Source organism: Eptatretus burgeri, chromosome 3 (assembly GCF_056783735.1).
Source record: "Eptatretus burgeri isolate ZD-2024b chromosome 3, Ebu_testis_v1, whole genome shotgun sequence".
Classification (NCBI taxonomy): domain Eukaryota; kingdom Metazoa; phylum Chordata; class Myxini; order Myxiniformes; family Myxinidae; genus Eptatretus; species Eptatretus burgeri.
The window spans coordinates 66,953,307-66,965,496 of NC_140963.1; the positions used below are offsets into that span (position 1 = coordinate 66,953,307).

Consider the following 12,190-nt stretch of genomic DNA (forward strand, 5'->3'; position numbering starts at 1 on the left):
GTCAAATTTGGCGAGCAACCCTATCCTGTGCGGGTGGGCAATTGGCACGATCGTGGTGAGGTTAAACCCCCACCCGTGACTAGCTCCCGGCGTTGTTCCGAGAGGGTCACGACTGAATTGTCCGCTCCGGTGGGCGAGGCGGCCGCCATTTGAGTCGAGCGGCGGATCGCACGCCGGCGGGCGGAAATTCACAACAATATATGTGTATGTATGTATGTATATATATATATATATATATATATATATATATATATATATATATATATATATATATATATATATATATATACATATATATATATATATATATATATATATATATATATATATATACATATATACATACATACATACATACAAACATACATATATCTCCCCTGATCTGGAAATAGTTCGACTCTGGTCTGATAAATGGAGCATGGACTTCAATCCTGGAAAATTTCACTACCTCACTCTATCACTCCAGAAAAATTATCAAGTGAACCTTCCAAGCTATTTCCTTGGTCATCCACTGCAAGCGGTTTAGTCTCGAACCTCTCGGTTTCACCATCAGCTATGACTTTTGTTTGGCTGACCACTCAGCAAAGCTGGCCTCCAAGGCCAGCCCCAGACTCTGTCAATCCAAGTATTTCCTTGGAAAATCAGAGCTACTCACACAGTCTGCAAGACCTTCCTCCGTAGCTCAATGGAGTACTGCGGGGTTTGTTGATCCCACATAACTGGAAGGTTTGTGGGCTCTGTTTACTACTGCATATTTTCTGATATTGCTCCCTCTCATCTGACCTCTGACCCTCCTTATCTAGGGCAGAATGCACATGTTCTTCCAGTAACCCCCTCCTGGTTCGGCTTCCAAAATCTAGTCTTCCTGCACACCTCAACTCTTTTATTCACTTTTCCCTTAAAGGGAACCACCTTTCAGATGCTGTTGTGTCTCACTCTTCCTTCTCAGACTTCCAAAAAGCAGTGCACAGCTAACTTTTGTCATGCTCAATTCTGACCCATGATCTTTATTAACTCCATTAATCTTTCCTAACCCAACCATCTGACATGCTTCAACAGGCAATTTTCTTTGTGATGCTTGATCTATCCTCTGCTTTTGATACGGTGGATCATGCTATGCTCACACAAGCTTCCTGACGACTCTAGTCTCTTTGATAAAGTTCTTTCATGGTTCCATCTACACCCCAATGACAGATCTAGTCGGACCCACATTGCTAATTCTTTCGCAGATGCCGAAAACCGAAATTATGGCATACCTCAAGGGTCTGTTATTGTCTCACAACTGTTCACATATTATATTTGTGGTATTGGGAAAATCACCAGTCAACATTTCATCCACCATTATGTACATGTGGATAAGTTGTAAGCAATTTTTAACCCAACCAAACCTGATGACGCTGATTGTGCTCATTTTCGTCTTTCTAAATGCCTCGATGACATACAGGCATGCTATTACGTAGTAAGTTGAGGCTGAATTCTTGTAAAACCGAATTCTTCATAGCTTATTCACCAAAGCACAAAAACATCTTTGGAAATCTAGCTTTGGCAGTTAGGAGATCCCTCATTCCCATATTATCTGAAATTAGGAGTGATGTTTGATCAATGACACAAGGATGTCTGATCAGGTCCCACGGTTGTGTCACTATCTTAATTCGCAGATCTATAATCTTAATCGCATCAGGAAGTATATGAATAGCAACACTTGTCATAATGTTCATGGACCCGTGCTCTCCAGGTTGGATTATGGCAGTTCTTTACTTGGTGAAACATGTGTGCTCGCCTGATCTTTCAGCAACCCAAATGGTCCCATGTAACTCCCATATTAAGGCAGTTACACTGGCTCCCAGTTTCAGAGAGAACACAAGATAGAACTAGAATGGCACTCGGTAGAGTACATTCCTCCACCAGGCTTAAAAATTGTAACCCACTGATAGGTCGGATCTGCATCCGGCCCTTAAGGAGCCTATGATTATGTACAGCTTCTTTAAAATCATTTCATCAAGATGCATTTCTTGGTTTACTATGCTTTATTAACTGGAGGATGGGAATAGCATTTTCATTCCTATCGTGCAAATAACTGTTCGCCTTCATCTATATTTGTCATTCTGTGCAATAAAGAATTCAGGCATTAAACAGCATTTTCTTTTTTAAACACAAGCTGTTCTGTTCCTCCTAACAAAATAGCCAGTTTAAAAAAAAATAAAAAAAATAAAAATTGTCTTCAATGTTCATACAACCAATTGATACCATACATTGATCAAAGAGCTTGACATAAAATGTACGTTGTCTCAGTCATTGTGATTTTCTTTTCTCACATACATTTGATTTTGCAGTTCTGTAACGAGATGAAGTCCGATCATTCCTGATTACATTTCAAAAATGCATAGATAATAAATAAACAAACAAACGTTAAGAAAATAAACTTTTGACTTCAACCGTGTCATTCATCTTTGTGTTGGATTTTGTTTTTGTACTTTTTTATCACGGCAAATCCTCAAATATTTGAAATTTACTTTCAAATCAATGGAAACTTCAGCTCATGTTGTTGACAATGGCAAAATCGAATCTGTCGCATACATTGCAAATCAACATAGAATTTTTAAAAACTAATGTGTCTTAACATCGCTTCAAGGTGTGATATGAATTTTTAAAGTTTGCCTTCAGCCGGTAAATGTTTCTAAAATTTGATTTCCCACATAAAACAGGCCAAATTTGGAAAGTACCCAAAAACTCATAATATAATTTTTAAGAAACATGGCAATTCACATTTATGTACTCCTTTCAAGGCCTGATGTGCCTCAAAATCAATGAAAAATATCTTACTGCAAGGTGGTTTGGTCATTGCCCCCTGTATGATTAAGTTGATTGGGAAAACAGGGACAATGTATAATTCTCCATTTTAATACTGTGGAGGACAAAAAAAAACAAAAAACATTTTCAACATAAAGATGTTTGTTTGTAAGAGGAAAGGTATTAATGAACGAAGCTGAGCAAAAGACATACCAAAGGTGGTCATACAATTTAAGCTGCAGTGAGTAGGCTGAAGTGACACCTCAACTCTGTCATCCATCGCTTGTCCTCTTGCGGGCCAGCAGCCTGAACCGAGGCAACAGAGACAAAAATAATTACACACGTGCATGTGACTTTGATGGAAGGTGGCCTTTGTTCACACAGTGAAAATAACCAAGTTAAATTCAAAGAAAATGAAAGGAAAGCCATAAAAGGCATTGAAGAAAACACATCTCACTTTGCACCAAAGTGAAACCCTGTGGGTTATGGTAGCATCCCCACCAATGAATTATTTAAACACCCAGTCAGGTGGATAAAGGAGTTAATAATAGTGCCTGGGTAGAACCCATGCCCTTTCTATAATGGTGTATGGAAATGCCTTCCCTGGAATAATGTTTAACATCTCTTTTTTTTTTTTTTTCTCTGTCTCTGTCTCTGTGTCTCTCTCTGTCTCTGTGTCTCTGTGTCTCTGTGTCTCTGTCTGTCTCTGTGTCTCTGTCTGTCTGTCTCTCTCTCTCTCTCTCTCTCTCTCTCTCTCTCTCTCTCTCTCTCTCTCTCTCTCTCTCTCTCTCTCTCTCTCTCTCTCTCTCTCTCTCTCTCTCTCTCTCATTTCCACATCAGTTTCAAGCAACTGAAGGCAAAGATTAGAATTGTTTTCTTCATTGTTCTTACAAGGAAAAAACGACATAAAATGCTTACAAATGCCTTTTAGTGATCAGCAGGGTGTCATTTTTTTAAGCATCAGCATTACACATTCCAAAAAACAAGCATAGAAGTTGAACAAAGTTTAAAAAGATTTTGTCAATGACCATGGAAAAACAGCTACTTATAAAGCCTTGCATTTTCATATTTTGCCATCATAGGTGTTTGCCACTAATGTTTTTGGTTGATTGCACCTAATGTTGACTTCTTCAAACTCACGTTTCTAATACAGGTGAAATCAAAACTTAAAAAGTGATATTACTCGAGTAAGTTCACATCACAGAAGATCAGTATAATGGTTGCAAAAAACAAGTATCAACATGATAAAAGCATGCACATGAGGAGAGCAAAGCCAATCCCTCAACCACAAATTGCCATATTGTCCAAGACAGCCAACTATCGAGCAAACTTGAAGTTACAGCCTCTAACCAAATCATATCAATGAAATTTTCAGAAAAGCAAATCACTGGCTGGCCCAGTGATAATACAGCACTTTGAATGTCATGAGTTATTGGTAATGAAATGGTTCCACCAACAAAACATTGCAAGTTTACAAAGGGAACTGGCGAACCACAACTTATGGCCATATGTTGTCAATATATGAAAGAAGGTTGGTATTTTGAAAGCAATCAAATTTTAAAAAGCAGTTTGTATGTTTTAACTCTCATAAACAAGAGCATAAGCAGTTAGAAAAAAGCATTAAATTTATTCTGTATTTTCCAAGAATGAGGGAGGGGGAAGTCTAAACCTGATAAAGTAAGTAGCATCCTGCCACCTAGTGGAACTTACAGCTTGAAACAGAGTAAAAGAATGTAATTAAAGTGTCTGGAGAAATCAGGAACAAGAAAAAAAAACTTTAAAAATGAAACAAGTTGAACAAATATGACATCTGTACAATTGAGAAAAAGAAAAACCATTGACAGGCAAAAGGCAACCATTTTAGATAAAACTTGTTGAAAGAAAATAAAGTTGTTATTTTTCTGTTTTCTTAAGCAATGCATTGCCTTCAAACAAACTCTTCCAGCCAACGATAAAAAGGACAGCAATGAAAATTCCGTAACACGACAAAAACACCCTCAACCTCCAAAAATTTGGAGAGCTTGGCATGGAGAAGCATACGCCACACATCATTAATCAAAAGCGGGACCTTATTCCACTACTGTCCGGCACGTTCATTACCCAGCCTAATTAAACAGATCTTTGAACTGGGATTTCAGGGAGCTGCTAACAGATTACCATTAATTACAGGAGAGAGATTATGAGCCATTAGGTGCAGCCTGATTCTTGCCCCCCCCCCCCCCATTTCATCATGGTGGATTGCTTCGAACAGAGCAAAGCATTGAACAGAGCCACCTCCCTTTTTTGCAAATAATTATCTTTCGCTGTGCAGGCAAATTATTGCCCTACCTCCCTCCTTCTCCCACTCTCTCTCTCTCTATATGTAATTTATTTATACATCTCTGCATCTCTTTTTTCTATATAATGTGTGAGATTATATATATATATATATATATATATATATATATATATATATATATATATATATATATATATATATATCTTTCTGCAGACTATTCATGTAATATCTATTCATTATGGCTTTTGGAAACTCCCAAACTGGGGTCAATTCAAGCTTCTTAATTTACCTTGTGACTCCAAGCAAACTTCTGAATAAAAATACAAAAATTGATGACAAATTACAAAATAAAAAAAAGGAAATTTGGGAGGGGGTTGGGGGGGAGGTGGTGGGAGGCAACAATAGCAAGTACAAGCATAAAATAAATTATTGTGCTGCATTAATGTATTCGTCAACACAAAAAAATGCATATACAATGAGCCAAACACTTCAGCAGTTTTAGACAAAGAGAAAAACCAATTACATTTTCATATCTGCAAGCCACCGCAAGCAATTATATATTGTGTATTAAAAACACTTTTGCCATTAACAGCAAAAAAGTCGTTTTATGGGCCTGACTGGCTCAATTTGCATGGTCTAAAATTTTTATTTCATACGAGAAATTTATACCAGATCTCACTGCATTTATATAGGATATTTTTGCACTTTAAGATTACTCTTTCTGGGAAAAAAGTAAAGTTTGAAGAACTGCAGTTTTTTTTTTTCTCCTCTCACTGTGACAATTAAATTTTCTTTCAACATTTTGCCTGGGATTGCAAGGCACATTTGAATCTTATCTAGTAATTTCAACTTGCTTTCACAAAGGCAAGGACAGTTTTTGGTTTGAAAAAAAAGTCAGTTTTATCTCTGATAAATAGTGCTTGCTCTTATGCTTGCAACTTTGAGATCAATCATTCAATAAACTGACATTTCCACATGCAACTTGTGATGGCTGGATGGCCAGACAAAGCTCGAGTCGGAATACACAATGGAAAAGTATGCTTTATAAAGACGGGAGGAGACCTGTATTGACAGAAATATAATGCCTCAATAAATTTTCTCTATCAATTGTTGAAAGAGGTATATTGAACGCCCCATGTGAAAAGAGATTAATACATCAGTATTGAGCCCTTTTTCAAAGCAAGAATCAACAAATGACCACCCACCAATATAGCTTGCATTGCTTCCTCCAGCAATGGGAAATAGTCAAGAAGCTTCTGCCGGACTGTTCTATCTTCCATAATACATTGTAGGGCAGTTGCAAGGCTCAGAACCTTGGTGAATGGATCAAGGTTCAATGCACTGCTTTGCCCAGCAGTAGTGCAGGTCTGATGCAAAACTTCCCTCCAGTAATTTGCACCATTACACAGGCCTTGCAGGAAGGCTGGAAGAATCCCAGGGATGGTGGAAAGGCAGGCTATGCTTGCTGTGAGAAGCATCCCTTTTCTGTAAAAAGCAAAGCATGCCATATCGTTCAGTCGAAGTGACAGTATATCTCCATAAGGTTCCAAAGAAGTTGCACAAATTCAGGAAGGACAGCAAAACCCGAAGTTGAAAACAGTAGAACCTCTTTTATCCAAAATATTCAGGACTAATGGTGTTTCAGATAAATAATATTTCTGGTTAATGAATGACATTGCTAATTAAAAATTAAGTTAAAAAAATAAAAATTTATATGGATGTCATAATTGTGTTACATTGTATCCTAACCCTAACCTTAAGAGCTAACCCTAGCCCTAATAGCTAACCCAAACAACACCAACCTTCACCCCCACCCTCATTCTCTGTGCATTTGGACTCTCCATGTGCAGCCAATGGCAGGCGCCATGGTGGACGTGGAAAAACGAGTGAAACAGTTCAATCATCAGAGAATGATGTACATGCTGATCGGATTGAAAAATACCACTTTGGGAGTGGACTTTGGCGCCTTTTAATCAATTCCAGCTCATCTTTCTCATTTGGGGTACTGGATTTCTGTCTGTGTAATTCATTGAAAGGGAATTTCACAAGAGCACTTTGTGTGTCTAAAACCTCACATAAACAAGTTCAAGAATAATTTTGAATGAATAAACTTGAGGTGGTCGGCAAACATGTTTGCCTTTTCAGATATGAACTGGTGATGCACCGGGTTAGCCACAAAACCAGGCCGAGTTCAGTTCGGATCAGCTTTGTTCAATGACAAAGCCTTTCAACAAACTGCTCTAAACACACAAATAAACGTCAATTTTTCTCCAGAATTTTTGCACGAGTCTATAGGAGGAGAAGCAACTGCTGAAAATGCCACCAACAGTCTGCAAGAGCGTAAAATTAGTGCAAAGTTATCTTCAGACCAGAACGACCTGGAATATTTTTGCCCTGGTTCGGTTCAGCAGTTTGGAAGAACCAGTAATTGTTTTGTTTTCGCATTTGGGGTGCTGTATTTCTGTCTCTGCTTAATTTATTGATCTGGATTTTCACTAAAGCATTTTCTATGTCAAAAACCTCATGTTACAATGTTTCAGAGCAATTTTGAATGAATAAATTTAAGGTACTCGGCAAACATGTTTGGATTTTTGGAGATCAACTCGCAATGTTGTACCGGGTTGGACACAAAACACAGCCGGCTTGGATTGGCTTTGTTCGACGTCAAAACCTTTCAACAAACCACTCTAAAAACCCAATAATAAAATTGCTCTGGATTTTCTGCATACCAGTCAAAAGAGAGGCACAAGCTACTGCTACAGACGCCACAACAACCTATGAGAGCAGAAAATTGGTGTACAAAAAAATTCACCTGTCACCCATGATTTTTTTCTGGACAATGGATCTTCCATTATTTGGAAGTCTACATGAAAGAGGTTCAACCCATATTAACTTCCTGTTACAAATATATACTTTGCATCAATGATAGCAAGATGTACATCTCTTATTCAGCTTTATAAATAGTATACATACATGTATGTATCGTGTAATGTATTAACGTATGCAAGTATCCATTGTTCAATCGCCCAATCTTGGTGTTGACTTGGAAATTTCAGTATTTTAATCATATTCTGTGGCCTCAGTTGTGGATTCTTTGCAGCAGGTCTACATGGCACAGTTGCACCAATCAGCCTGCTATGCATAGTGTTGGACAAGATGTTAATGTTCAGGCCTATTTCCATTTCATTTGTCAGATACTGACTTGATTTTTTTTACACTGCAGAAGCTGAGCAAATTTCAAGTGCTTGTTTTGCTGAAGGGAGGATCTTCTGGGTTTTCCTGGCCTCTCAGTTTTTTTGTTGTTGTTTTTTTTTGTCTGTCGTTGGAAAGTGGCACTCACACCATTGAAGGAGATCTTCAACTTTTCTGCTATTTTCTTTATAATGTGCCCTTCTTCCAGCAGAGTTTGGATCTTCACATGCTGTTCTGTTGAAAGTTGTTTCGTCAGTGCCATTCTAAACCCACTCACAAAGCTTCAAGCAAGCGAGAAAGTTGATGAAAAACAATTTCATAAACAGACACTCCTCACTTAACGACCTACCTGTTTAACGACCGCGCGGACTTAAGACCAGCTCTCCGACCAGTCGGTATTGTACGCTGTGCGAGAACTTTGGTTGTGGAAACGGCAGCGCGGCGTCTCAGCGGTGAGGACCCCGAACCACTACCACACTTTGAAGGATTCGATGACTAAAATGTTCATCTGAATGTCTTTTTTTATAACTTTAATTTATTTGGTACATCATTTTTATAATTTTTGCTGATTGTATTTTTATGTTCTGTAATATGTAAGAGTTATGCAAATTAAAGCAAAGTTATAGAGTTAGAGTTTCCTTTAGACCTTTTCTTTATTCAGAATAAATAAAAACGATTACCTGTATTTACAGTATGCAAACCTAAGTAATGCATATTAGAGCTGATTTCCTCTATTCTGTTTATTACAGTATACAGTACACTACTGTATAAACATTTAAAAATATTCTACAAATGTCATAAATGGTGCAAAGGTGACATTAAAACAATATCAAAAGATGGTTGACACAAACCCACTACCTGTACAGTATGCTTGAAATATCGGTAAGGGGAGGCTCCTCGCTTATCGACCAATTCGCTTAACGACCCAGTCGTAGGAACGGAACTCGGTCGTTAAGTGAGAATATATAGTATTCACTAATTTGCTGGAATGCAACTGGTGTTTATTACGTCAATAATTTAATATTGTGGACTGTACAAAAATGTTTGAGGGTTATATTTGTATACGACATTTCGGCTCGTGATAGAGTAGAACATAGAATGGACCAGATGATAACAGAACAAGAAGAACACAGCAGAAAGGGGGGATACACACCAACAGCAGGGAAAATGGTCACTTGGAGGAAGTTTGCTGGAAGATATAAGACTTGCGGTAAAATCTGGAGACCTCTTTAGTCGGTTTAGTTCCAACCAGTAAATGATGTTTAGTTTCTAATTACTGATTGATACGGGCAGGATTCAAAAAGTGACCACCCCCCAAACTCCCTACTCATTCTAACATGGTGCAAATCCACATAAATGGCAATGTTAAGGTTAAACACGGGTTAAGAGGATGGTCAAGGGGGTAACCTAATGACAAATACATTATCATAAAACAAATCACTTCTTTATATATCCAAGTCTGTCAAACAGTACATCAAAATATGGATAAAACAAATACTCATAAACTTATTTGACCTCAAAATTTGACACTTAATATCCCAGGCATTGCTTTTCATGTTTTCTCAGCTCTTGAGTTCTGCCTGTATGCAGATGGCTGAACAAGGGAATGGGTTAATTATACAATAATGGAGGTCTTTACTCTTGACAAAGCTTTGGGGCATTCATGACAAGTCAAGAAGCAATTCATGGCAACAAACAATCATGGACAGATGGCCACACCATCACAGGATACTTGTTGAAAATCGCAAGAACTTTACGAAAAACACTGGGATATTTAACATCCACCAACGGCCAACACTGGCAGACAGTTCTTCCGGCAGGTCCTCCAGCCTAATGCCTTTCTGATGGATGGTGTGCAAAATATGAAAAAAAAAATCACACTGATGAGCAAAATCACCAAAAAAAAAGAATAAAGACAACAGGGTTTCTCCTCCAAATAAGTGACTTTCTAATAATGAAGTAAAGATAACAAAATATAATCTCACCAAATAAAACAAACAAAAATTAAAGTCAGGAGGCCCCAAGAGTGATGCACCAGCTGTGAGGGAGAACCAGCCACAACAGGTGGTCTATTGACATGGCACTCAGTCAGGTGGCATTACACAAAATCTATGCATTGCAGTTAAGATTTGGACTTGCTTTGAGCATAATGACATAGTTACCCTAAAAGGCAGTGATTTTCAGTTCCAAAAAACCTAAATTCCATCTCGTAAAATAATTTCCAATTTGTGTTATCAATGGAAAAAGAAACATTATTTTGCACTTTGGAAAAAATACAATTTTCCTCAAGTCTCCACACCTAAAATCCTCCATGGCACCTTTGAAATATTTTCAATTTTCACTTTCCTTGTGCGATAAATTGACTTCTTTGCAGTGGCAATGAGAAAATTGGCCAAAATCACTTCCAGTGGATGTGTTTTGGATGCAAAGCCAAAAATAAAAACTTTTAAAGTGAAGTTCAAAGAAAGCTTGGAGCACAATTCACAAAGCAAACCAAACAAAGGGATCAAGCGTGCACATTCAACATAAGCATGTGACAAGGTCTCGAGAGTTCCACAGAAGGGACATTGGTCAGGTATTTCAGGAGAAAAAACATGCAGGAGTTTATTGGACGGTAATACCCAATGTGCCAGCCTCCAAGACAGGTCAGCAGTTTTCTTTGGGATAAGAACATCGTAAAAGGCTTTCCAGTTAGGTTGGAAGGGGTATTCTGGAGGCAAGTAGTTGTGCCACTTCCTTGACTGCCAAGTTCCTAAAGAAGGTCGAATTGCTTTCACACAGGCCTGGTAAATGTGACGTTTTCTCAGACCGACTCGTGGTGTGATTCCAAAATGTATTTTTGGTAAAAATTTTACAATTGAACCAGAAATCATGACAGTGGGAGTTAGTTCGAGATTTGGGAAGAGAGGATTTGATTCGCGAACAGTTGAGCCATCACCAGTGCAAGGAGATCTCTCCCAGTGGACCTTAACTCTCTGATACACGTGAAGTACTTCACATAATAAAAGAGATATTGGCGGTAGGACCGTATGCCAACCTTGGTTGCTAGTACTGCAGCACTCAACCATCTCGTGTTGTCAATCATTAGATCAGAAACGCAATGGACACCGTTCTGAATAAAATGATCGATAAAAGCGCTCCGTTCTTATTCTTTTAAAAAGAGATTTGTAAAACAGAGGTTCGTTCAAAAACATATATTTGGTGTCGGAAAGATAATCACGGTCGACTATAAAAACACGCCAAACATTTAAAATGCTATTATAAAAAGGTGGAAGCAAGGACAAATCAATACATTTCACATTCATTAAAAATAATCCTGATGAAAAGTCAAGCATTCCAGCTTGACGAAGGATGAGAAGGGCGGCGGACCTCCAGACTAAGTCCGACGGACTGTAGAGAGGCCACCAGATTGAGGGGACGTCGAAGGCGATTGCCCTGCACACAATGGCCACAAGACCCTGTCTACCTTCCTCCAATGGAAGATTCAGGATCTGTGGACGTAGCCAGTGTTTTCCACTCCAGAAATAAATTGGTTAAGGTTTGCTGTATGTTCAGCAAAAAATGTTCAGGAGGTGGTATGGCTTTGATCCTGTGCCACAATAGAGATGCTGATAAGTTATTGATGACCAGGACTCGGCCTCGATAAGAGAGCAGAGTCAGTAAGCCTTTCCATTTCAGCAGTTTTTGTTCGAGAGCTTCAGCGAGACCCTCCCAATTATTTGCTTGTGTTGCTGCATCACCGATGAAAACGCCAAGGTACTTCATTCCGTTGTAAGACCAGGTGAGGCGCTCCAGAAGAACAGGCATGGGCAGCTGGCATGGGCCGATCCACAGTGCCTGGCACTTGTTCCAGTTTATTGCAGCTGAAGAAGCCAAACCATAAAAGTTCAAACAGTCCACCAATTTCTTGATCTCTTTGCTTGTGCATAC

The 12,190-nt window shown here is 38.6% G+C and overlaps 1 protein-coding gene across 9 annotated transcripts in view; it reads right to left on the reverse strand.

Moving 5' to 3' along the window:
* Positions 1 to 431: 431 nt before the first annotated feature.
* Positions 432 to 12,190, reverse strand: part of TEX10 (testis expressed 10) — a 250,399-nt gene continuing 238,640 nt past the window's right edge. For 3 of the 9 annotated variants that reach the window (XM_085873812.1, XM_085873813.1, XM_085873808.1), the window contains exons 16-18: positions 6,274 to 6,553; positions 3,004 to 3,096; positions 440 to 2,335 (exon numbers count right to left, since the gene is read on the reverse strand). In XM_085873812.1, the coding sequence (XP_085729938.1) occupies positions 3,022 to 3,096; positions 6,274 to 6,553 (355 nt within the window). In that variant the 3' untranslated portion in view covers positions 440 to 2,335; positions 3,004 to 3,021. Of the gene's footprint in view, positions 2,336 to 2,823; positions 2,906 to 3,003; positions 3,097 to 6,273; positions 6,554 to 12,190 lie in introns of all 9 variants that reach the window. The other 6 variants (XM_085873810.1, XM_085873814.1, XR_015056231.1 and 3 more) reach the window with 5 other exon arrangements.